Below are 27,406 nucleotides of genomic sequence, written 5' to 3'. Positions count from 1 at the left end.
TCTCAAAACAAACACATTACCATGTTGTTATATTGCTGGGTTTTTTTTTTGTTTTTTTTTTAACTTTTTTTTACCCACTAGATTTGTGGAACTGTTGTTTTAAATATATTTTTAGTAATGTTAGATTTGTGTGATTTTGGATTTATATATCAGGGAGGATTTTTTTTTCTCCTCACAGACCAATAATCCAAGAGGTTGGGCACAGCTGACACTCATAAAAAGCAGCTTAATCCCAATCAATAGATCTTAGCCACTGGGGAAGTTAGAGGCCTTTTGCAAGTCTCATGAAAGCTATGAATCTTCTCCCCAGAAAAATACATATTTACATACAATTTTTGTATTACTTCATGAGTTCAGATTCTTTAAAACAGGTTCCTAGGTCCCAGTTTAAGAGCTCCAGTTTTTCACTGAATAAAAAGAACTAGATCTGCCAGGTAAAGTGGAGATACCAAGGAGGAAGGTGAAAGGCCAGGAATTGGGCAGGAAATAGGCACCACTCTTCAAATAGTATTTCAGGATATCAACACTAAAGATAAAAGATAAAAATTATTAGTTGTAAGTGTAAATGAGTGGTGCCACCTTTATAGCCATAAAATAGATGAGTTGATATCAAGTTATATTGAATCCATGGCAATTCGTTTATGTAATACTTCTCTTAGAACTGTGTCATAGGTTGTTTTTTTAGACCTTAAGAAACAGTATGTCTCCTTTTCTATAACTCTGTTTTTAAAAAGCTTTGTAAATTCTCTTTTAACAGTCGGCCAAATTACGTAAGCTGCCTCCTTTTCTTACTGTTTCATTGCTAAGATTTAATTTTGATTTTGTGAAATGTGAACGCTACAAGGAAACTAGCTGTTATACATTCCCTCTCCGGATCAATCTCAAGCCCTTTTGTGAACAGGTTTGAACTATTTTATTTCTAAGTACTTTATTTTCCCCTCTCAAAATTGAATCTGTTATTGACCTGATTTTCAGTTGGTTTATTGCTAGAATTTCTCGACCTTGGCACTATTGACATTTTGAGTTAAGTTATTTTTTGTTGTGGGAGACTCTCATGCATTAGGGTGTTTAGACAGTAGCATCCTCACTCCTCCTCCCCCAGCTGTGGCAACCAAAACTGTCTTCAGACAAAGCCAAATGTCCCTGCCTCCTGGTAGAACGGGGTGGGCAAGATTGCCCTGGGTCGAGAACCACTGATTTATTTAGAGTCATTTTGAATTTCCATAGTATAGATTTGTTCCTAGTTCTTCTCATTAAACTCTTCTTTAAAATATTTGAAATGAAAATTTAAGAACAAAATTAGAAGTTACCCTGCACTTAGAAAACTTAAAATTAATTGGTACCGTTAATTTGGATTTAGTTTATTTTACATGTAATAATGAATTTATGCATCTAGAAAGTCAACAGGCAAATGGAAATTCGCTAGTCTAGAATTTGTAATCCTTAAGATGTAGGGAAAGATCCCTCAGATGTGAAAAAGGCTTCTTTTTTTCCTCTGCATTAGAAATTTAAATAAACATCTTTAAAGTACCTCTTAATCTAAAGTAGCTTTTTATTTTCTTTTGTTTTTAATTGCTAGTGTAGGAGTACATCTGTTAGGCCACTCATGATTATGGAGCATATGAATTGTAGAAAATGTTGATCATAGAATTAAGGCAGGAAAGAACCTCTTCCACTAAACTGCCTCTAAACAAAACCAGCTGATAGTCATAATTGCTAAGTTCTTATTCCATACATAGGACTGTGGTGTCAGGAGGAGTGATAGTTGCGCTGGCTTTGAGTTTGAGGCATGTGGCAACCTAGTGGGAATATAGGACAATTTCAACTAGATATGTATCAATAAAAAAAATGGGTGATGCATTTTAAAAGCAGAGTGCATCTGTAAAGCAGCATAATAGGTATCATACAAAGATGGGTTTCTCTTTCTAAAAATTTCTACAACAGACTTATTGATAGGGTAGCATGTTTCGTATGTGATCTCAGCCAAAGTACGTAAAATTAACATATTTTTCAGGTACATGTGTTCATGTTTAAGAGGCAGAATTTGATTGGTGTAATGTGGTTTGCATTAGATTAATTTAAAATTTTTAAATTTAAAGCCAATTATTTGAATTCATCTTTACTCTTAAATAACAATGAACAGTGATGTTTCTTATTAATTTCAATAGTTGAAATTATTTTTTCTTTTGATTGTTATGTTAGCATTTTATGTTCTTTTTTCTTTTAGAGTGAATTGGATGACTTAGAATATACATATGACCTCTTCTCAGTTATTATACACAAAGGCGGCTGCTACGGAGGCCATTACCATGTATATATTAAAGACGTTGATCATTTGGGAAACTGGCAATTTCAAGTACGTATAGAAATTAATTTAGAAATATCTTTGCAATTTATTTTCTATTTCTATTATTTTGTTGAGGATAATCTTTTACTATTTATTATATATCCATTCTAGAAAACTTTGACAGGCACTGAAAGTTAATACAGATACAAGTTTTAAATTTTTATTTCTAAATAATTTTACATATACAGAAAAATTACCAGAATAATAAAAACGCGTTCTGTCTACCCTTTACCTAGATTCTCTGGTTGTTAACATTTTGCCACATTTGTACCTGTGCATACACAGACACACACACATTATTAACATTATCATTATTAGTGCTGAACCTTTTGAAATTAAGTTGAAGACACCAGGTCCCTTTCCACTAAATACTTGAGTGTTTCTTCTAAAAATAAAGATATTCTCTGACATGAGCATTGATTAAAATCAGGAACTTCTAACATTGATATAATACTGTTGTCTAATACTTAGTTATGTTCAGATTTCACCAGTTTTCCAGCTCCCATCCTTCATGGCAATTTTCCCCCCACTCTAGTGTCAAATCCAGTGTAAGCAAGTTAGCTATCTCTGGTATCTCCTATAATCTGGGACCATTCCTTAGCTATACAATTACTCTGTTATCATGAAGAGACAGCATAATTCCTATAGCTGACAATTACTGAATTTTTTCTGAAAAATAAAATGAGCATTGATTTAGGTAACACACAATATTGCTTTTGTGTCCTGCAGATGGTAGGTGAAAATGTGATAAAAACTATAAATCCCTTGTCAGTAGCTTTCACAGTAGGATTTAAAACCAGGGTGAATTTTGTCCTGTTTATTATAGTATGACTGTGCAGTTATGTCTTTTATGGTTGCCCTTTGAAACATTGCTCAATCACCACTGATTAAATTACATTTAAAACTCTGATCTTCTAGAATGGTTTCCTGTGAGAGGTATAAGAAGGTGTTCTTTCCACTTGAAAAAATTACCCATTTCTATGTATTGAGTAATCAGTTTTTCTCTACCAATCTATTATGCCATTTCTGTTATGTCTGCTGTTGGTTTTTGTGTGAGTCTATTTTTCAGCTCTCTATTCTATTCCATTGTTCCATTTTTTTCTGTTTCTGGGCAAATACCACATTGTCAATTTCCATAGCTTTATAATAAGTCATGATCTCTGGTAGGACAAGTCTCCCTACATGCTGTTATTCTTCAGGAGTGTGGGACCTGTCTTTGTTTTTATGCTTCTGTGTACATTACTAGCAACACCTTGTCAGTATTCTTACAGATGCAGACCACCTACACATATACATACACATACACACACACAATGGGATTTCGAGTCTTCATATATGAACTAAATATAAGGGACTAAAGTCCCTTAATATTTTATTAAAAAGTTATATAATATTTCTCAAAAAGAGAATTTGCAGACTTTCTGAGGGAAAGCGCTAACCAGTACCTAGGAAATTATAATCTATTACACATCAACCCCAAACACAGTGAAATATCTATAGGTAAGTCACAGACTGTCATATTAGGATGTAAAATGCTTAAAGCATAGCTTCCTCTTATCAGAAAGTTAATGTTGTTGACGAATACTTGCTCCACATTTAGTTGTAATATGGCATCTCATGATGCCAGCGGTATCCAAGATGCAGTTTCTTTGTTGACACTTAGCCTGCTTTTCAAAACATCCGTCCGTATTTCTGACGTTTTATCAGTGGTATTTGGAATGTATTGAGAGATATATGTTCTGTAAAGTTTGGATATGAGAAAAGTCAAACGGTATTCTACCAGGAACATGTTTACCAGGGAGATGGTCTATGCCTAAATTTTGTGTTTTCTGGAGTGTTTGTGGCTGGTGTATTGAAATACAGTTTTCTTTGGTATATTGATTTTATATACTAAAATACATAAAAACCAATTTACATACTAACAACCAAAGATCTTGCTAAACACTCTTGTTGAAGGCATCTATGGAAAAAGACAGTTTTGTCTCACCTGTCCCAGTTCTTTGCCTTCCATTTCTTTTGCTTACTCCAATGACTGGAACTCCCTTTCTGGCTTGGGAAAGCTGTTCCAGCATCACTCTCAAATGCTTGTGCCACATTTGCCAAGATAACCAGATTGTTGGGCACCTTCCCGTGAGCCGATCCTTATCGTGTAATTATACCTTCCCTCGAACTACCTTGTTGTATATTTAGTTTCCTAGAGTAGAGAATCCTTAAGAAAGTGGCCTTCTTACTCCCCCTTAAACTCCCCCCTATCTTTTCAAACAGGCTTTATTTTGGTCTCTCCCTAAGATGAAGCCTTTCTCCCACCAACAGTGTAAAAGTGTTCCTATTTCTCCACATCCTCTCCAGCATCTGTTGTCTCCAGATTTTTTAATGATTGCCATTCTAACTGGCATGAGATGGTATCTCAATGTGGTTTTGATTTGCATCTCTCTAATGACCAGTGATGATGAGCATTTTTTCATATGTTTGTTGGCCTCATGTGAGAACACATGGACACAGGGAAGGGAGTACTACACACTGGGGTCTATTGGGGGGAACAGGGGAGGGACAGCGTGTGGGGGGAGCTGGGAGGGATAGCCTGGGGAGAAATACCAAATGAGGGTGAAGAGGAGGAAGGCAGCAAAACACACTGCCATGTGTGTACCTATGCAACTATCTTGCATGTTCTGCAGTGTACCCCAAAACCTAAAATGCAATTAAAAAAAAAAAAAGATGAAGCCTTTCTTTAGATTCTGATAGAAGCTTGTCACCAGGTCTGATAAATGTTTATTGTGGTGTTCATTTTTTTTTGCCTTGCCCATTCCCATTGCAGTCTGTGGGTCTTTTCCAGTTTTTCCTCCACCTGTTGTGACTTTCTTCAGTATTGCCATGTCTCTCTTCAGTCTTAGGAAGTGCACCCAGCCTCTGTGCCAGCCCCGGTTCTACCTCAGGGAGTGTGCCCTGCATTCCTTGATGCCTGCTGCAGTTTTTGCTCAGCCAGTTTAAAGCTTTGAGGTATTTTTCTGGCTGGCAATATTTATCCTCAGTTTTTGGATGCATAAAATATCTGTTTGCAGTTTCATCTTCAAGTTTCTCACTGAGGTCATGCACAAAGGTGGCTTCGCACTCTGGTGAGGCAGCATGTTTTGAGAGTGGTGATTCTCTCTTCCTTGACTTTCTTTTGGGTTGTGGTTTCCTGGCATCTCTTTTGCAGTTTTGTGCTCATTTCTTTAGAATTGATGAGCTAGTTTCTAGCAGCATCAGGATCTCTTCTCAGTTCTGTGACGTGACTCAAGGGGCAGTCAGGCATTCCTTCATTTGGCTTCAATCTCTGCACTGCCTGTCCATTTTTGAAGCTCTGACACCTTAGCAAGGTCTTCCTCAGGGCTTACAGAACAATGGAATATTGTGCTTGGTATGTTTTCTTGTCAATGGCTATCAAGCCTCCCATTTGTTAATTTTTTCTCTTATTCTGTTCTTTAAGAATCACATCCAGTGCTTTATGGTGTTCAGATAATGATTGTGTGCTTTAAGAATTTCACCTGCAGTAGATACATTTGGTTGGCATCATTGGGAACCTCATCCTCTTGCACATATGAGGATATGGGGCAAAGAAGGCTCCATGGCAGCACCCAGTTGGCAGCTCTATGACTGGACCAGCCTGTCCCCACATGGCCAGGGTCAGACACTGGCAGAGTGGAGGAGGACGGGGCCTAGCCTATATGTTACCTGCATCAACTTGTCACATGTTGGGCTCATAGGCTGAAGCATCATCTCTACAATACCGGTTTGCCTCTCCCCTCCTGTCATTTTTAAATCTCTTATTCCATTGTTATAAATTTCTTCAAGCACCTTAAACATATTTTATTATTTTCTGTCTGATAATTGCAGCATCTGTGTAGGTCTGACATGGATATCTTCTGATGTTGCCGATTCTGTTTCCTTGTGATTTTGTTATTTTGCACTGTAGTCTTCTTGCTTTGCTTGTTTGCTTTTTAAGAACTTGATTTACAGGAGTAATTTGGGGCCTGAGTTAAAAGTGTCTTCTTCCAAGAAAGATCTGTGTGTGTCTGTACACAAGCCTGGGATCACTACCAGCCCTTAACAACATTAAAATCAACTTTATGGTTTTAGAGCCATACAGCTAGTATGAATTTGGGTCACAAACCCACATGAGGACCTACTTGTGATTATTAGAGGACATTTTTCCCCTTTCATCCAGTATCAAGGTCAAGGCAAGCCAGTTCCTCATTGTCCTTTATTGTAAAGTGGATTTTTTTCTGGGTTGTGCTTATACTGAAGGTATAGCCATTTAGGTAGTCCAGCTTTTTGCTGGATTTTATCATTGTGATATATTAAAAAGTATAGATTTGGTCATCCTCTCCAGTTCCAGTTTCTAACACAGAGCTCCTTGGAGTTTCCTAAGTGATGGAGTGTTTTTTGCTATTCATAACAGGCCCCTTTCGACCATACTGAGTTGATGCTAATTAAGTCAGTGTTAGATACCTCAGGATGGAGGCTGGTTGCCAGAGTAGCCGGTCCCATTGAAACTTTCAGCCCTGCTTCCCTGACCCTGGGGAGGGGAGAGAGACAGGAAATTGAGTTTATCACCAATGACCAGTGATTTATTTAATCGATCATGCCTCTTTAATGAAACTTCAGTGAAACCTCTTGAAAAATGAGGTTTAGAGCATTGCTGGGTTGGTGAACACATTTTCATGCGGGGAGGGTGGCCACACGACTCCACAGAAACAGAGACTCCTGAACTGTGGGCCTTCTGCACCTTGCCCTATATCTGTCTCCATCTGACTGTTCATGTATATCCTTTATAATAAGGTGTAGTATAAGTTCCTGAGTTCTTACTGTTGTTCCAGAAAATTATGAACATCATTTAGGGGTGATGGGAACCCTAGAATTTGTAATCGGCCAGGCAGAAGTGTGAGTACCCTAGGGACCCTATACGTGGTTGGTGTTTGAAGTAGGGGACAGTCTTATGGGACTGAGTCCTCAACTTACAGAGTCTGTGTTATCACCAGATAGTGTCAGAATTGAATGGAAGTTTGTGACACCTAGGTGATGTCAGAGAATTGAAGAATTGATTGTTGTTTGAAACACCAGTCACTTGACTCCTTCCTTTGGTTAGGGCTAGGCTTTTTCTCCCAAACTCTGTCCTGTGTGGGCACCAAAATGGAAGTTCAGTGTCAGCAAGATCAGTGTCTTAGTCCGTTCTGGTTCAGGCTGCTCTAACAACACTTAGACTGGGTAACTTATAAACACTAGAAATTTGTTACTTACAGTCCGGAGGCTAGGAAGTCAAGATTAAGGGACCAGCAGATTTTGTGTCTATGAGGACTTGCTCTGCTTCATAGATGACACTTCCTTGTCGTGTCTTCACATGGCAGAAAGGACAAACTCCTTCAGGCCTTTTTCATAAAAAAATCCCATTCATGAGGGCTCGTCTTTTTGTGACCTAATTATGTCCTGAAAGCCCCACCTCTTAATACTATTGCATTGGCAATTAGGTTTCAACATATGAATTTTGGGGGAACCTAACTACTATGGCCATAGCAGTTGGAGAGCCAGAGGCCTCATCTCTGGATTTCTTCCCCACATTCCCATTTTACTTTTTGACCTCAGAAGGTTTTCCTGATGTTCTTGCTAGCTCATTGTGTGTTTAAAATGTTTTTATTTGTTTTGATTTTACTTTATCTAGCTTTTTTAGTAATTTTGTAGCAGGATGATTGTATCTGGCCTGCCATATTTTTCCATTACTTATTGGTTATTTATTTTTGGCTTGTGTTATTTAGAACTATTTGTATTTCTGGTTTTAAGTCAATTTAAAATACTTTTGCAAGATGACATGCATGGGGAAAAAAAGGCAATGAAGATAGCTTACTCAGGAAATTCTGACATATTCCCCAATACCTTCATAAAATGGAGTGAAAATCTGAATGATCAGGAAATAAAAAGGAGTGTTTAAGCTGAGCCTGGCCTGCAAAGATGAATAGAGTTTCCTTAGGTCAACACAAGTGAATGAGACCGCACGGGACAAAGGCCAGAAAATACTTTGAACTGAATTTTATTTTATTTTATTTTTGAGACAGTTTCACTCTTGTCACCCAGGCTGGAGTGCATTGGTGCTATCTCAGCTCTCTGCAAGCTTCTCCTCCTGGGTTCAGGCGATTCTCTTGCTGCAGCCTCCCGAGTAGCTGGGATTACAAGTGCATGCCACCATGCCCAGCTAATTTTTATGTAAAAATACAAAAATATAAAAAGTAGAGATGGGGTTTCGCCATGTTGGCCAAGCTGGTCTCGAACTCCTGACCTCAGGTGGTCCACTTGCCTTGGCCTCCCAAAGTGCTGGGATTACAGGCATGAGCCACTGCACCCGGCCACTTTGAACTGAATTTTAATGAAAACTCAATATATCAAATTATGTAAAATGTAGCTAAACTAGTGCTAAGCTGGAAAATGTTTGACCCCACTGCATGTATTGTGCTAGAAGCTTTACTTATTTCATATTCTTTTACAATTAAAGCCAGAGAGATGAAGTTAATTGTCCAGGATTGCTCAACCAGGAGCTGGAAAAAGCCAGGTCTGCCTGATTCCAAGCATATGCAGATTATTGTGATGTTTTCACCACCATTTAAATCACCATCTTGAAACCTCTTTCTTTTTTTGTGTGTGTGTGACAAGGTCTTGCTCTGTCACCCTGGCTGGAGTGCAGTGGTGGAATCACGGCTCACTGCAGCCTCAACCTCCTGTGCTCAAGTAATCCCTCTGCCTCTGCCTCCCAAATTGCTGATGTTATAGGTGTGAGCTACTGTGCCTGGCCAACATTCCTACTTTGTTACTTTTTAAGGGGTTAGTGATAGAAACTCATATTGTTTTCCTTCCTAGGAGGAAAAAAGTAAGCCAGATGTGAATCTGAAAGATCCCCAGAATGAAGAAGAGATTGATCATCCTCTGATGATTCTGAAAGCAATCTTATTACAGGTATAGTATGTGTGTGTATGTGTTTGTATGTATGTGTGCATGTGTGTATATATATATGTAAGAATATATGTGGTTTAGTTGGTAGATCTGATAATATTACCATTCATAGTCCTTTTCCTTAAGGACATTCTCTGTATCTATATTTTAACAATTTTTGTGGGGATTTTCTGGTTGTAAATGAAACACATATTCGTGGTAGAAAATTCAAGGGAAAAAAAAGAAAAAATATAAAAAAATGAAAAGTATAAATAGGCCAGATGCTGAGTTATTGTTAACACTTTGATATATTCTTTGCATTCTGTTTTCTTTATGTTTATATACATATGTTGGAATTGGGTTATGATTTTTTATTATTATCATTTTAAACCAAATTGAACTTTACTAAATGTTTTGCAGTTTATTGCATTTTCATATTATCCTTTTAATGTCTCCATGACTAAATTATATCCCCTTTTTCATTCCTTGCACTCACTGATAATACCTCAAGTATATGACTTTTAAAGTTTAATATGCTGTTTTAAAGATGTGAGGTCTTCTTTCATTTATTCATTCATCTTTAATAAATGATATGTTGGCCAGGTGTGGTGGCTCACGCCTGTAATCCCAGCACTTTGGGAAGCCAGGGAAGGTAGATCATGAGGTCAGGAGTTCAACACCAGCCTAACCAAGATGGAGAAACCCCAACTCTACTAAAAATACAAAAATTAACCAGGTGTGGTAGCGGACTCCTGTAATCTCAGCTACTTGGGAGGCTGAAGCAGAAAATTACTTGAACCCAGGAGGCGAAGGTTGCAGTGAGCTGAGATCACACCACTGCGCTCCAGCCTGGGTGACAGAGTGAGATTCTGTCTCAAAAACAATAAAAATAAAAAATAATCAACGCAGGTTCCCTAGTGGGGTCCCCTACTGGGGGCCGGGCTGAGTACTTTAATTATATAGATCCATAACTACTGTATTAATTTGCAAGGGTTGCCATGACAAATGCCACAGACTGCACGGCTTAGATGATAGCAATGTGTTTTCTGACAGTTTTGAAGGCTGGAAGTCCAGGACCAAGGAAGGTGTTGGCAGGTTTGCTTTCTTATGAGGCCTCTTTCCTTGGCTTGCAGATGGCCATCTTCTTCCTGTGTCCTCACATGGTCTTTCTTCTGTGTGTGTGTGCTTCCCTGGTGTCACTTTGTCCAAACTTCCTCTTCTTATGATAATGCTAGTCAGATTTACTTAGGGCCTCCTCTAAAATGGAAAACAGCCTCGTTTTATCTTAATCACCTCTTTAAAGGTCTTATCTTCAAATGTAGTCACATTCTGAAATATTGTAGGTTAAGAATTCAACATACGAATTTTGGGGAGATACAGTTCAGCCTGTCACAGCTACATCTCACTCCCTTTGAGAACTTGTTTATACTTCAAAACATTTAGAGAAGACATTAATCATCTTTGTTTTTGTACTTACGTATTTCTTCTAATTAATATCAGCAATTTACTCATTTAAATGGGAAACTTCTTTTTAATGTTGGGAAATTACCAGAACTTGGGCTACTTTTGACATTGCTCTTCAAATAGTTAAACTGTGCCACATGGAAAATGGCAAAAATCCAAGTTTTCTGAACTGAGGTTTAATCCAGTTTTTTAAAAACTTTTCATAATAAAATAATTTTCATTGAATCCACTTACACGTTTGCTGTTCTAGGCATGTTTAATTAGGTATAATCCTGTTGGTCTCTTTGAATTTGTAAGTATGCAGTTATTTCTTACCAGATTTTCTTAAGTGACTGTGTTTCTTTCATAAGGAGGAGAATAATCTAATTCCTGTTGATCAGCTGGGCCAGAAACTCTTGAAAAAGATAGGAATATCTTGGAACAAGAAGTACAGAAAGCAGCATGGACCACTGCGAAAGGTAATACATGGCATTGATTTGAGAAGTCCTAGTCCCAAAAAATTTTATTATGATCCCAGCAACATGAATTCCTTTGCAGAAGGATACTTAAAATAGGTGAAAATAAAATCACCATATTTATATAATGGCTAGAGTTCAACAAAGTTATTTATTAAGTATTACTTACTGAGTTATTTACATGAAACAAGAAGCAAAAATACTAGGGAGCAACTCATTAAAAATGTCAGAGTTCTTACCCTAAAGCTTATCATTTTACGTATATAAATGTCTTCAGGTATTCACCCAGATTTAACTTGATTTTTTACACAAAATTCTAGTAAACTCGATTACCTGGTTTCCTAGGCTGTAAGATTAGATTTAAAAACTGAAACTGCCAGGAATAAGAGGTAATGGCTTGAGTGAAAACAAACAGGCGAAAAGTACTTTAGTGCTGTAACCATATTGGAGCTGTTTCCTGAAGGAGCGGAACGTTTACTTCAGTAAGTGTTTAAGCGCATCTTTTAATTGGACCACAAAAAAATTAGATTTTCTGTTACTTCTTACATTATTTTGAAAAATTGTAGCTTTTAAGAAATTTGTCTTTTTATCTATGGTGTCAAATTTATTGGCATAAACTTGTTCAAAATATCTCATTATCCTTTTAGTGTCTGTAGAACCTGAAGCTTTGTTTTCATTTCTGATATTAATAATTTTTATTTTCTCACCTTTTTTCATCAGTCTTGCTTGGAGATTATCAAGTTTATTTTATTCTTTTTTTTAGACATCCACTCTGTTGCCCAGGCTTGAGTGCAGTGGCACGATCTCAGCTCACTGTTTAAGCCCAGGACGCGGAGACTGCAGTGAGCTATGATCATACACTGCACTGCAGACTGGGCAACTCTAAAAGAAAAAAAAACCTAATACAATATAAATGCTAAATAAATAGTTGTACTGTATTTTTAAGTTTTTATTATCTTTCACTATTATACTGAGGGCCAACTGTTTATATTTGACCATTTGACATTTCCTCTCAGGTCTTGCATGTTCTGAAGGTATTTGTTTTGTTTTGTTTTGAGTCTCACTCTGTTGCCCAGGCTGAAGTGCAGTGGCACGATCTTAGCTCACTGCAACCTCTGCCTTCCAGACTCAAGCAATGCTGCAGCCTCAGCCTCCCAAGTAGCTGAGATTACTGGCATGTGTCTCCATACCCAGCTAATTTTTTGTATTTTTTTTTGTAGAGTTGAGGTTTTTGCCATGTTGGCCAGACTGGTATTTTATTCTTTCATTTTTTAATTCCCCTACTTCAATTTGGACAATTTCCATTGATCTGTCCTCAGCTTTGCTATTTTTTTCTTCCATTGAGACACTATTCTTTTAAGATGAACCAATGAACCAGGTGCAGTGGCTCATGCCTATAATCCCAGCACTTTGGAAGGCTGAGGTGGGCAGATCACGAGGTCAAGAGATCAAGACCATCCTGCCCAAAATGGTGAAACCCTGTCTCTACTAAAAATACAAAAATTAGCTGGGCATGGTGACATACTCCTGTAGTCCCAGCTACTCGGGAGGCTGAGGCAGGAGAATCACTTGAACCCAGGAGGCGGAAGTTGTAGTGAGCCAAGACCACACCACTGCACTCCACCCTGGGAGACAGAGTAAGAGTGTCTCAAAAAAAAAAAAAAAAAAAAAACCACAAGATCAGCCAATGAGCTGTATATTTCAGATATTATACTTTTTAGCTGTATTCTTTCCACTTTATAATAGCTGCTTGTTATAAAAACTAGATTAATCCTGAATTTGATTCTGTTGACTCTTTTATTCTCTTTTGAATTGACCATTCCGTCTCTTGATAATGAATAACATTGTCCCATTTCTTTGCATGTCATAAAATCTTTTTTTTGAGATGGAGTCTCACTCTGTAGCTCAGGCTGGAGTGCAGTAGTGTGATCTCGGCTCCCTGCCCGCTCCACCTCTTGGGTCACAGTTCAAGCAATTCTCCTGCCTTGCCTCCCAAGTAGCTGGGATTACAGGCACACGCCACCACACCCAGCTAATTTTTGTATTTTTAGTAGAGACAGGGTTTCACCATGTTGACCAGGCTGGTCTTGAACTCCTGACCTCGTGATCCACCTGCCTTGGCCTCCTAAAGTTTTGGGATTTCAGGTGTGAGCCGCTGTGCGTGGCCCATGTAATTAATCTTTTTAATGTAAGTTTTTATTTTTAATTACAAATTGATAGATTTTAGTCCTATATATTAATAGGAGTACAGATTGATGTTTTAATTTGTAAATACAAGATAGAATAATTAAATCAAGCTAATGACCATATCCATCATCTGAAATACTTTTTTGTGGTGAAATTTACTATCAGCAATTTTGAAGTGTACAGTATATCATTATTTTCTGTATTCACCACACTGTGCAATAGCTTTTTTAAGCAAAGCAGCTTATTCCTACCATTGAATTGAGGCTTTGTATCCTTTGACCATCATCTCCCCATGCCTTGCCCCTGCTCCATATAATCTCATATTGTGGATGATATGTCTTGGAAAGTCTGGATTGTTATTTTTCTCTGAAGAGCTTTGCATTGCATTCTAACAAGCCGTCAAATTACCTTTGCATCTTTTAGATTCTGTGGAAGTTAGATTTTGGGCTTTGGTAGTGTGGGTCTGTTACAATTTTGCCTTTAGTTCCAGGGAATAGCTTAACCCTGGGTCATGGTCCTTCTTCTTATAGTAGGGCTCAGCTAACCATAGCCTGTGGGCAAAATGTGGCCTGCTGCCTATTCTTAGAGTCTTGAGCTAAGAACATGATTTACATTTTTAAATGGTTACTTTTTAAAAGGTGAAGTGAGTACTAAGTAATGTTCTCAGTTTTGCTTCTAAAATATTTACCATCTGGCTCTTTAAGAAAAAGTTTGCCATCTCTTTCTAATTCGGCAGGACTTCAACTCCATGTTCTTTCTTCTTGGCAGCAGGCAGCTCTGCTGATGTCGAACCTCCTAACTGATACTCTCTGCTGGGCTCTTTGAGCTGTCCATTCTAGCATTTAGGAGTTAGCCAAGGATTTAGGGGGATTTGATACAGATTTGGGGTTCCTTTATGGGATCTCCCCTTTTCGGTATTCTCAGATTCTGTCCCCTCAGTCCAGTGAGACTCTTGCCTTTTCTTGAAGTCTGTTCCACCATGCACTACTACAGACTGGTTAGTGGTAGGTGAATCCAGAACTCGCCTGGTTTACTCCCCTTGTTTGAAGTATTAGGTCTTTTCCACTTTATGCCTACTTTTGGTTCCTTTCCCAACAGTTGTTTTACTTTGGAGTTTATAGTTTTTATCAGGTAGATTAGTCTAAGAAAATTTTTTTGTCATTACTGGGACTAGACTGCACTGATGTTTGAGGCTTAAAGAGTTAATTTTCAGCTGTCGAACAAAGAAAAACTTGGCTATATAGAAAGTTCATTACTTAAAAATCCAAAGGAGAAAAATGAAAAGAAAGTTCATTATTTGGGCCGGGCGCGGTGGCTCACGCCTGTAATCCCAGCACTTTGGGAGGCTGAGGCGGGTGGATCACGAGATCAAGAGATCGAGAACATCCTGGTCAACATGGTGAAACCCGGTCTCTACTAAAAATACAAAAAATTAGCTGGGCATGGTGGCGCATGCCTGTAATCCCAGCTACTCAGGAGGCAGAGGCAGGAGAATTGCCCGAACCCAGGAGGTGGAGGTTGCGGTGAGCCGAGATCATGCCATTGCACTCCAGCCTGGGTAACAAGAGCGAAACTCCGTCTCAAAAAAAAAAAAAAAAAAAAAGAAAGTTCATTATTCAAAGCTTTCAAGTTGTTGATACTTTTTTGTACCTTAAACAAATTAGCTACCACACTATGTTACCCTCTGTTTTCATACACAGTGCTAGCAGTGTTGTCTTTGGGTTATGCCCTATGCTGTTCTATTTGTTGATAAAATAATACTTTTGATTAGAGAGTTGACATGACCACAAATTACTTTCCAAGAGAAAAATGAACCAATCATCTTTCCAGGGTGATTGATGAAGTATACAAGTGTTGAATTTAACTCCCAAGTAATTTTCTGTATAAGGTAAATTAGGCTGAGAGAAAAGAAAGAGATGCGAGGCCACAGAGGTTAGCGAGTGAGAGGATAGAGGACTGAGGTATGGGGTGGTAGAGATAGGCAATAGCAAAAGAGATTTTTTTCTTCCTAATCCTTTAGCAAGAACTTCTGGATTGTGACTTAACCCTTTCTATGCTTTGCTTTTCTGAGTTTGTCTGCCATCTTTTAGAACAGCCAACACTCACTTTAGCTCATGTTAGGTTGATGATTACTACCTTATCCCAACATTCTGTCTGGATTTTCAAATTATCTTTTATGGTGGTGCACTGTGTGATTGCCTTTGTTTTGTGCCTTGTTTAGATTGCTTTTAAATATTTCAAAAGTGTTTGTTCTACCTAATCTGTTCCAGTTAAATACTCTTTTAAACAGCACTAGTGAGGTATAATTAAAATGCTTTTTAGATTGTAGCTTAGCAACTTCCTCCCTTGATGTAACTATCAGACTATTTAACAGAGAGAGCACTGTGGTTTTATTAAATGTTTTATTAGACCTAGATGGATGTCCCCCCACTAGCTGGCCAGGACAGAAATAAAGATGAAGTTAAAAGATCTGATCACAGAAGGGAAGAAAACATTTTTAAAATCATGTCTAATTTTTGTTTGAATAATTAACCTAGCATTTGTGGTTTTTGTTTGTTTCTGTGTAGTTCTTACAGCTCCATTCTCAGATATTTCTACTCAGTTCAGATGAAAGTACAGTTCGTCTCTTGAAGAATGGTTCTCTCCAAGCTGAGACTGATTTCCAAAGTAATGACCAGCAAATTTTCAAGACGCCTCCTCCAGAATCCCCAGGTTTAAACAATAGCATCTCCTGTCCCCACTGGTTTGATATAAATGATTCTAAAGTCCAGCCAATCAGGGAAAAGGATATTGAACAGCAATTTCAAGGTAAAGAAAGTGCCTACATGTTGTTTTATCGGAAATCCCAGTTGCAGAGACCCCCGGAAGGTATGGAAAGAAAAATGTTTCTATTTGTTTTGGTTAATGGCTTTTGAAGAGAAACATGGAATGCTGTTTGAGTTTTTATTCTTTCAAAAGAACTTTTACTCTTGGAACATTTCAAAATATTTTAAAGCTAACAATAAGAGCTATATTATGCCAAATGAAATCTAACAATTTGTCATTTTATAAAGATTATATACTTCTCTTTTCTACCCTATAGTAGTGTAAGATCGTCATTACATTTTCAAAATTGGATTTCCTTGGATAGCATGAAACCACCTTCTTGTGTTAGCAAACTTGAGTGCGATTGCCATGTGCTCAGACTTGGCTCTGTCATTCAACCATATGTTGCCTATGAATTTTAAGTGGCCCTGGTCTTATTGTATATCTTCTCCTTTATTTTCCTGATCTTTTTTATATCTTCTTCTTTATTTATATTATTTATCCTTTACATCGTTTCATATCTTCTCCTTTATTTTCCTGTTTTTCCAATAATACTTTTTGTTTATTTATTTATTTTTAGAAATGCGACCTCTCTCTGTCTTCCAGGCTGGAGTGCAGTGGCACAATCGTTCACTGCAGCCTCGAATTTCTGAGCTCAAGTGATTCTCTTCCCTTACTGTCTTCCCTTACAAGTAGCTAGGCCTACAAGCACATGCTGCCAGGCCTGGCTAATTTTTTTCATTTTTTTAGACTCAGGGTCTCTCCAGGTTCGTCTCAAACTCCTGGCCTCAAGTGATCCTCAGACCTCAACCTCCCAAAATGCTGGTGTCACCAGTAGAGGGTTGTGACTGCAAGTTGTTCAGGTTCTTGGCATTTTGAGGAAAGAATTGGACAAAACTCCCAGCAATGCAAAGAAAGAATGAAGCAACAACAGAATGAAAGCAGGGATTTATTGAAAACAAAAGTACACTCCAGTGTGGGAATATACACAATCTTCTTGGGTCCAAATACCTCCTAGAAGTTTTTCCTTGGCCACATCATGCTCACCTCATGTAAATGAAGTGGTAGCCTGCAGTCAGTCTGATTGGTTGCAGAAAGCAGCCAACCAGAGGCTGATGTGATGTTACAAAGGTCACTCGCGTGTGTAAACATCTGATTTGTTTTTGCAGCCAATCAGAGGCTAGGGTGAAGACATAAAATTATACTTCTACGGAAACTAGGGCATGGTGGCCAATCAGTCTGCTTGGTTGTAAGCAACACCCATTCAGTGGCTGGAGTAAAGTTACAAAGTTGCAAACGAAGACTCCACCCACAGTCTAATCTGTTGCAGACAGCCAGTTTACTATAATCTGTGCACAGAAAAGGCCAAACAGTAACCTCTGGTCCTTTGTTACTTAGGTGCCAAAAGTTAGGGTTTTCCTTTCAATTTATTTTTAGGAAGTCTGTGTGAAACAGCCTTAGGTTTCCTGTCTCCAGACCCTATTCTCCTGCCTCACTGGGATTATAGGTATGAGGTCTCGTAAGATTTTTTGATGACTTCTCAAAGTCTGTTCAAAAGTTAAAAACTCTAATAGAAAAGCTTTATAGATTGAGGCATATCTATTTTTAGAGATGAGGATATTTTTAGAGAATGAAAATAGCCATCATTTTTATAAAGAATAAGAATAAAGCAGTTACTAATTTGCATGTAAATCAAAGGAAATTAACTTTCTATATCTGAAACAGTTACATAACTATACTGTTAATCTAAAAGACTTCGTATTTTTCTGGGAGGCAAAAAGATATGGAAATGGTTCTGGCACAAATACTGTTTATCAGAATTCACAGTTATAGAAATGTATTATCAGAAAAAGAATATCTTCAAATTGAGTATTAGTATTTTTTACAGAATTGAATTTTAGTGTGTATATAATTGGAATGTGTACTCAATGACCATTTTCTGGTTAGCTTAGGAATTGAACAAAGATCCAACCAAACTCTCCATGTACTTTTTTTGGGAATTAAAGGATAAAACTTTACGAAGTGATTCTAAAATGCACCTGGAGAAATAAAGTCGTAAGAATTGAAGAAGAGATGACTGCGGGAGAATTTGCTGCGTCAGTAAAAGCATATTCGTAAAGTTATAGCAATGAAGACAGGGTAGTGATGACGCAAAAAGGGAGACATGTCATTGAAAAAGAGCAGCAAACCCAGGAATTGATCTGAGCATATTTGTATTTTCATCCATGATAAGGTAGCTCTTTAGATATTTCGGAGAAGGAAAGGAGTATGAATTACTCAATAAATACAACTGGGAAGTTGGTTAGTTGCTAGGGAAATAACTAAGGCATTTTTCTTTATCATACAAATCACTTAAATGAAATTATAGTTCCTTTAATATTTATGTAAAAAAGGAATCATAAAATGTGTAAAATATAAATATTTGATCTTAAGCTAAAGAAAACCTTTCTAAACATAAAAGCATAATTATGCTACTTCTAGAATGCAATCATTTATTTAAGACTGGAAAAATACAGTACATGAAATGAAAACAGATTTGTTGAATATGATCCTAGTTTTTAAAATTTGTGTGTGTACACACGTGTGTGTGCATATGTGTGTGTTGGGAGTGAAATTACAAGCAGTATCTATATTTTTACACCTAAAAAATTCCAGAATTTATACAGTAGTCAGTTATTATATTTGTATTCAAGATGAAAATCTGAGACCAGGCATGGTGTCTCACACCCATAATCTCAGCACTTCGGGAGGCTGAGGTAGGCAGATCACTTGACACCAGGAGTTCAAAACCAGCCTGGGCAACATGGTGAAACCCCATCTCTACTAAAAATACAAAAATTAGCCAGGTTTGGTGGCACACACTTGTAATCCCAGCTACTCAGAGGCTGAGGGACAAGAATTGCTTGAACCTGGGAGGCAGAGGTTGCAGTGAGCCAAGATCGCACCACTGCACGTGACAGAGCAAGACTCTGCCTCAAAAAAAAAAGAAAAAAAAAGATGAAAATCTGGGTGTTCTTTTTAAAAAGTATACTTAAAAGAGTTGAAAAAGTGGAATTCTTCTAGCTTGTCTTGAAGAACTATATACATTTCATTTGTTCTTACTTTTCATTTTTCAGATGGGAAAACTGAGATCCTGAGAAAATTTGTATTCACACAGCTAATTAGTAGCAGCTTTCTTAGCTCCCAGGACCGTCCTTTCTAATCTTCATGCTACCTCTTCCAGCAATCAGATTTCATTTAGCCAACACAAGTTAATGAAAAATTTTGTTCACAGCTCGAGCTAATCCAAGATACGGGGTTCCATGTCATTTACTGAATGAAATGGATGCAGCTAACCTTGAACTGCAAACAAAAAGGTAATTTTAAATTACTTTTAGAGTTTCAATAGTATTTCCAGAGCATAATGATCTGATTTAGGGCTTAGGCATTAAATAATGAAAAAAAATTTTTTAAATCTTCAACTAATTAATGCCAGTGTCTGCTTTGCTGCTGAATTTTTATAGTGAGGGTAGCTTTTACTTTGAAATGATTCTTATCTGTGAGAGTGAATTGAATGATGACATACAGTGGCCATTGCTCAGTAGTGATTAAAGCCTAAGAAGAGTGGAGAAATCAGGGAGCACAGAGTTGGGCTAAATGAATTGTGTCCTAACCTGGCCAGATCGTTTCTTTGGGTCCAAAGAGAGCCTGCCATTAAAATCACCCCTCATAGGTAGGTAGTTATAGCAAACTGGCATGTAGTGAGAGAGGACCAGAGGTGGGCAGATTTTCAGAAGGGGAGAAATATGGATTTTATAACCTACTGAATCCAATGCTAATCTTGGGGGAAAGCCTATGATGGATTCTTACTTAAAGAGATGGTTTGTGAGAACTTAATGATCTCAGCATTCTCTTTTGGGGCCTAACCTTTGACTCTGAAGAACGGGTTCTTTCTTTGTGCTCTGATAGGGTTAGTAGGATGTTGGGTTAGGAAAACGGGTATTCCCGTGATCTCCTTGTGGACCCAAATGCCTGATTACGTGGCAGGATGTATTTGACATTGTTAACACTGGCTCGGAGCTGGGGGGAAAAAGTACAGTGAAATGGCACAAGATCAAAGAAACAACAAAAACAAAGATACTTATATATATAAATATATATAAAAGATTATAACTTAACAGTGAAATATCTTAAATCCAAAAAAGAACATGGCATAAGTGGCCTGGACTAGCAGTTGTTATTTAAAGAAAAGAAAAAAAGCAGAGCCTAAGGGGTTGTCATCAGCCCACACTAAGGTCTTTCATGTGGTCATGCTCTCTGGCCACGTTCATCAAAGTATCCTGAAGTACCTGAGTTGTGTGATAAGCCTCGTTCCAGCTCCACATGAATCAGACTCTACCTGTGTTTCGCCCTGGCTTTGAGTCAGCTGAGTGGATTCAGAGAAGAGTAGCCAACACCAGGCTGCTGCCAAGGACTTTTAGCCTGGATAACATGGACTCAGGAGGATCATGCTACTGGCCTCAAATATTTCATGGGCTTGGGCGCTGTGGCTCAGGCCTGTAATCCCAGCATTTTGGGAGGCTGAAGTGGACGGATCACCTGAGGAGGTCTGGAGTTCAGGACCAGCCTGGTCAACACGGTGAAACCCCGTCTCTATTAAAAATAGAAAAACTAGCTGGGCATGGTGGCACTTGCCTGTAGTCCCAGCTACTCAGGAGGCTGAGGCAGGAGAATTGCCTGAACCTGGGAAGCAGGGGTTGCCATGAGCTAAGATCACACCTCTGCACTCCAGCGTGGAAGACAGAGTGAGACTGTCTCAAAAAAACAAAAAATTTCATGGGAGAATCTGCAAAATCTAGTGGAAATAAGGATCATAGATGACAGAAGTAAATCTGTTACTTAACAAAATTATGTGAGCAGGTCTCTAGCATTTTGTTCATAACTATAATATAATCTCAGAAGATTTCAAGTATCAGCCTTTGTTCAGAGAAATGGAGTGAACATTGCAGCCTATGTTAAAACAGTTTTCTCTTGGAATTCATGGTGACAGCTGAACTTTGGCTATTGACTGAAAAACTAAAGTGACTAATTGTGGCTTATAGAAGAAAAATTGTTACCTAGGTGGGATGGAGAACTTATTTGTATTGTAAGTCAGATACCTTTGGTTTGAGATAAAACACAGTGCCTGTTATAAAAACACAGTATTTATGTATTTTGGTGCCTCTTTTTAAAGGGTAGAATGTGATTCTGCAAACAATACTTTTGAATTGCATCTTCACCTGGGCCCTCAGTATCATTTCTTCAATGGGGCTCTGCACCCAGTAGTTTCTCAAACAGAAAGCGTGTGGGATTTGACCTTTGATAAAAGAAAAACTTTAGGAGATCTCCGGCAGTCCATATTTCAGGTAATATAGCCTTACTTCCTCTTAATTGAGACATCAAGGACCATCTCCAGCTAGACTCTCCATTTCATTTTGTTTAGGATGCAACTGTATTTTTCAAAGCTGCTTAGGAAGATCTGATATCTGCCACTTCATAGAGGGATGACCCAAATCTTCTCTCCTACTCCTAAGTCTTTTAGAGAGGCTTTTCTGCACAGTTCCTACCAGCAGCTTTTCTAGTAGACAGTCGGGCCTGGTGGATTTTATTTGGAGGGAAGAAAGAGTATAAAGTTGTCTCTTTTTTAGAAAATAAATGAAAGCAACTTGTCTTTCAAAGAGAGTGAGAAAAAGATGAGCATGTTGTTTACAGCTGAGAACTGCTGAACAAGTAAAAGCAACTAACTTTGTACCCTATAGTATAGAACAGTATTTATTAATAACACTCTTAAGTGAAGGAAAGTATCCACTAATCCATAGTAAAAACAGTGAGGCTGGGCATGGTGACTCACACCTGTAATCCCAGCACTTTGGGAGGCCAGGGTGGGCAGATCACAAGGTCAAGAGATTGAGACCATCCTGGCCAACATGGTGAAACCCGTCTCTAATAAAAATACAAAAATTAGCAGGGCATGGTGGCATATGCCTGTAGTCCCAGCTACTCAGGAGGCTGGGGCAGGAAAATCGCTTGAACCCAGGAGGTGGAGATTGCAGTTAGCTGAGATCACTCCACTGCACTCCAGCCTGGCGACAGAGCGAGCTCTGTCCCAAAAAAAAACGACACTTTTGTAGTTTCCAAGTAATTTTTCTAGGTATGTTTTAATGATGATGATAGCAACAGCAGTGTTCTTTATTTTGCTTATACTGCTTTTATATAAATTATCTGATTTGGTTCTTTAATCTCATTAGCCCCATTTTGAAGAATGGCAGTGTGATTTAAAGAGACTCAATGTCTGGCCTGTGGTCCTAAATCTGGACCTGGGACTGGGAGCTGGGACTCCATCCCTGGTCTTTCTCGTCTTCATGTAGGGTTTTTTCCTCTTCATCACTGTTGCTCCATACTACTTTCCAATCAAAGGAGATAGAAAATGTTAGCTTTTTGTGTTTTTTTCCCAGAAACTAGTTAAATGAATTTTCTGAAAAATTCTATTACTCACCAAAACTATTAGCTTTCTTTTGATTTTATTCTGCTAAGAAAAGCAAAGCATTTTCCTTTTAACCTTAGTTTATTTGAAGGTACAGTGTCAGGATTTCTAAAATTGTCTATTTTTGAACTTTTTCATTCGAAGTTTATTTCTAAGCCAATTCTGGCACTGTTGATACAGGTGGATGTGGGAATCTGAACCTGTCTAGAGGGGTATTTTAAATAGAAAGGATCTTATTCACTTTGTAAATGTGAGGTATACTCCAGTCTGTAATTTTTGGTATTTTAAGTGTATATCTCTACTAACTATTCTCTTAGTAGGACGCTACTGACAAGAGGCTCGGAAGCTCAGTTCACAGCAAACTAATTGCTTAAAAATAAGAAAGTTCTTATTAAGAAAATACTTTATGGCGTTGTAGAGAAAGACTAGATAGAAATGACTTTTGTGGTGATATTATTTTGGTGACATTGCCACAGCACTCAGACTGTTGGATCTAGAAAGACCTGGTAATCTGTGAAGCAAACCGGTGATGCCACTTTATAAATTGGCAATGGGAGACATTCCTTTCAAGCAACTAGAGTATGAGTGCTTGCTAGAGTCAGTGCTGCATTTCCCTGAACAGTGCTAATTCAACAAATAAGTTTTGCTCTTTTGAGAAAAAATGCCTAGGCTGGCATGCTCATCAACTTGCTTACTGAGAAAAGTGATCTTTGTATGTATTCAGCAGAATTGTGTAGATGGTTGTTGTGCCCTTTGTGTATGCCAGAATTCTTCACCCGGTAAAGGAGGAGATTAGCCATCTTTGGATTTGACTAATTTAACAAGTGATGCCTTATTTTCGAGTTCTCATTGTTGGTTAGGGGTGAGAGTATTCGTTTGCAACCTGTGTCATCTACACATCAATTGGCACCGTAACCTGGAAAGGTGATAAGCATATGTCACTTTTCAACATTCTCTTTTCTTTCATTCTGTTCTTCAGCTGTTAGAATTTTGGGAAGGAGACATGGTTCTTAGTGTTGCAAAGCTTGTACCAGCGGGACTTCACATTTACCAGATACTTGACGGTAAGATAAGTATGAAAAAGCAACTCACTCTTTATATTTATAGTTTCATTGGGCTCATCTGTCATCTTCTATTCTTTGTCAGTCCTTCCCCACCTACTGCTTTCTTAACTAAGTAGATTATCTTCACACTGTAAGTTTTTCAAAAGAAATAATTTACATAATGTGTGAAATTCTTCTAACATGGAAACATTTTATTTTTTCTGAAATTAAGTCTACCTCTACCAAAAATTTCTTGAAAAACTTTAGAATTATTTATATAGCACATATTGTTGAACAAAATGGTTTCAAACCATCTGAATCATATTTATATGGCTTGATTTTCTGCTCAACTCTCAGCTTCAGATTTTGTAACAAAACAATAAATACTTTGAGAGTTTGAAAGCATTTACTTTCTTTAAATAGCAGCAAAACAATGAGAATCAACAGCAGCAGCAGTTAACATCTAATTTGGGCCAAAATTTGTAATAGGTTTTTATGTTAATTATCTCACTTGATTTTCACAAAATTAATTTATCCCCATTTCATAAATGAGGAAACTGAAGCTGAGAGACATGAAGCACACAAAGATATACAGCATGTGTTACGTACATACTGGTGAAGCTGGGACCATTCCATGCCTCAGCTTAGCTCCTGTTCCCAGTGTCACATGCCTCAAGGACACTTGAGCTTTGTATTAACTACCCCTTTGTCCTCCCACCATGCTCACAAAGCTTTCATAACAATATTTTAAAGAAAAATTACAAAATGAAATAATGTCAATAGAATAAAAATAATTGCTACTTGTTAATTTTTCCTTAGTAAAAATACTTTTCAAACAAATATTTGTCTCAGCTTTTTCTTTAGCTCAGTCTTTTTGATGGTCACGATGAATGGTCTCACTGGTGATCTCTTTCTAGGGGATGAACTGACACTGTGTGAAACTGAAATTGCTGATGGGGAAGACATCTTTGTGTGGAATGGGGTAGAGGTAAAAAAAATTACTGAAGAAATATTCATGATAATTTTGGATGTTTTAAGGTGGTTCATGCCTGTAATCCTAGCACTTTGGGAGGCCAACACAGGCAGATCATGAGGTCAGGAGATCGAGACCATTCTGGCTAACATGGTGAAACCCCATCACTACTAAAAATACAAAAAATTAACCAGGCATGGTAGCACATGTCTATAGTTCCAGCTACTCGGGAGGATGAGGCAGGAGAATCACTTGAACCTGGGAAGTGGAGGTTGCAGTGAGCTGAGATCGTGCCACTGCACTCCAGCCTGGGCGACAGAACGAGACTCTGTCTCAAAAAAAAAAGAAAAAAAAGTTGTTATAATGGCTGGGCACAGTGGCTCATGCCTGTAATCCCAGCAGTTTAGGAGATGGGCAGATTACCTGAGGCCAGGAGTTCAAGACCAACCTGGCCAACATGGTGAAACCCTGTCTCTACTCAAAATACAAAAATTAGCCAGACATGATGGCATATTCCTGTAGTCTCAGTGACTTGGGAGGCCAAGGCAAGAGAATCACTTGAACTTGGGAGGTATAGGTTGCAACGAGCCAAGATTACACCACTGCACTCCAGCCTGCATGACAGGGCAAGACTGCATCTCAAAAAAAAGAAAAGTCACTGTAATGAAATTTTATTCAGCCTATGTGAGGGCAATTAGATATTAGGAAACTACTGAAATGCTTGGTAAATATTAGGGGCGATCAATGCTAGTTGTATATCAAGGACACGTTTCTTGAGCACCTTTATCATTGTGTCAGATGCAAGGTCAAAGTCTGGTCGGTCAATTTGTGTCCTTCTAGGCCCTCATTGTGAAGAACTGCACCACACATGCTAGAGTAGGGGTCTGTGTATAGTGCCTATGGGAATTTAGAAGAATGAGGAGCTGTACTGAGTTGGGGAGTGGGGGTGGTTTGCAGATGGAGAGTGAATTTTCTATCCCCAGAAGGCAGCCAGGAGCACTTCAGCCACTCTGTGATCTGACCTTGGCCAATCTGGCTTCATCACCACCCCTGATAACTCAAAAATCTCTGTCTCCAGTCTATAATAGATCTCTCTCCTAAAAAAATAAAAGGTGGATAAGAAAGTTTCCAAAGAAAAATCTGAAGTTGTTCCTCTGATGCTTAACAGACATTTGTGAAAATTTTATTTTACTTGGAAAAAATGAGGGTTGTTCTCCAAGAGTAATCTTTTAAAACGTTTACAGTGGTGGCAAATATCACCTACACTAATGGTTGTCTTGATATGATTGCAGGTTGGTGGAGTCCACATTCAAACTGGTATTGACTGCGAACCTCTGCTTTTAAATGTTCTTCATCTAGACACAAGCAGTGAAGGAGAAAAGTGTCGGCAGGTGATAGAATCTCCACATGTCTTTCCATCTAATGCAGAAGTGGGCAGTGTCCTCACAGCCTTAGCAATCCCAGCAGGTGTCATCTTCATCAACAGTGCTGGATGTCCAGGTAGGGAGAGTTGGACGGCCATCCCCAAGGAAGACATGAGGAAGACGTTCAGGGAGCAAGGGCTCAAAAATGGAAGCTCCATTTTAATTCGGGATTCTCATGATGATAACAGGTAACTCACAAGAGAAAAAGGATTTCCAAAAGTCATTTAATTGTAATACCATCAGCAGAACTCTAAAGCTTGATTTTAGTGACAAGAGTTGAATGTTTCTTTATTCCTAGACATTATGTTCTAAATGTTGTATATAGGAATGTTTTAGGTTATGTGACTTAGAGAAAAAGATGATTTTTTGTAAAGGGACTTTTTGGTAAATGTGGTGGCAAAATAATATAAATATCCCTGATTTTTAGACTATGTAGAGTATCAGTTAGTTGGCTATAATGCAGAATGTTATCGAGTGAATTCTGATTAGTGGCAGTTACAAAACCAAAGGCACATTTTCACAGTTAATTTTCCTGAAGAAAGTATTAACATTACGGGTAAATTGTTTCTGGATATTTAGTTTCAGGAGACCCATTAGACAACTCACTGTTTCCTTATAATCCCTTCTGTACTCTTGAGAGCCCAATTGCCTCAAATAGAGCAGTTGTCCTGAATCCTGTGGTCACATTTGAAACCACATCTCTCTCTTTGTCACCTCTGTCTGTGGCAGTAACATTGCTGTAGTCAGTGTGTCATGCACTGTAACTGCAATATTTCCATATACTGAGGACCTCAGGTTTCCTGTTTTCTCAGTGCTACACATTTACTTCAATTGCAGGACCTCCGTATCATTATTTACAGTGGCTGTGATGCAGAGAAGCAGAGCACTTGTAGACTGTTAATTTCTTTTTTTTTTTTAATTATACTTTAGGCTCTGGGGTACATGTGCAGATCATGCAGGGTTGTTGCATAGGTACTTACATGGCAAGGTGGTTTGCTGCCTCCATCCCCCCGTCACCTATATCTGACATTTCTCCCCATGTTATCCCTCCCCAACCTCCCCACCCCCCACTGACCCTCCCCTAGCACCCCCACAACAGACCCCAGTGTGTGATGCTCCCCTCCCTGTGTCCATATGTTCTTACTGCTCAACACCCGCCTATGAATGAGAGCATGTGGTGTTTGATTTTCTGTTCTTGTGTCAGTTTGCTGAGAATGATGGTTTCCAGATTCATGCATGTCCCCACAAAGGA

General features: G+C 38.3%; 1 protein-coding gene across 4 annotated transcripts in view; it reads left to right on the top strand.

Annotated features, from left to right (window-relative positions):
• USP40 (ubiquitin specific peptidase 40) overlaps positions 1-27,406 on the top strand; it is an 89,305-nt gene that overhangs the window by 20,127 nt on the left and 41,772 nt on the right. For 3 of the 4 annotated variants that reach the window (XR_013519163.1, XM_078328853.1, XM_008999719.4), the window contains 10 exons: positions 758-901; positions 2,228-2,356; positions 9,230-9,325; positions 11,116-11,223; positions 15,975-16,275; positions 19,487-19,568; positions 21,425-21,596; positions 23,694-23,778; positions 24,675-24,745; positions 26,023-26,342. Coding sequence is in view for 3 of the 4 variants with exons in the window: in XM_078328853.1 (XP_078184979.1) it covers positions 758-901; positions 2,228-2,356; positions 9,230-9,325; positions 11,116-11,223; positions 15,975-16,275; positions 19,487-19,568; positions 21,425-21,596; positions 23,694-23,778; positions 24,675-24,745; positions 26,023-26,342 (1,508 nt within the window). In the remaining variant the exon portion in view is untranslated. Of the gene's footprint in view, positions 1-757; positions 902-2,227; positions 2,357-9,229; positions 9,326-11,115; positions 11,224-15,974; positions 16,276-19,484; positions 19,569-21,424; positions 21,597-23,693; positions 23,779-24,674; positions 24,746-26,022; positions 26,343-27,406 lie in introns of those variants that run through there. The other variant, XM_078328854.1, reaches the window with a different exon arrangement.

The sequence above is a fragment of the Callithrix jacchus genome, chromosome 6 (genome assembly GCF_049354715.1).
Source record: "Callithrix jacchus isolate 240 chromosome 6, calJac240_pri, whole genome shotgun sequence".
Taxonomy (NCBI): domain Eukaryota; kingdom Metazoa; phylum Chordata; class Mammalia; order Primates; family Cebidae; genus Callithrix; species Callithrix jacchus.
The sequence above is the reverse complement of the archived record's forward strand: the minus strand, read 5'-3'. Positions and strand labels throughout refer to the sequence as shown.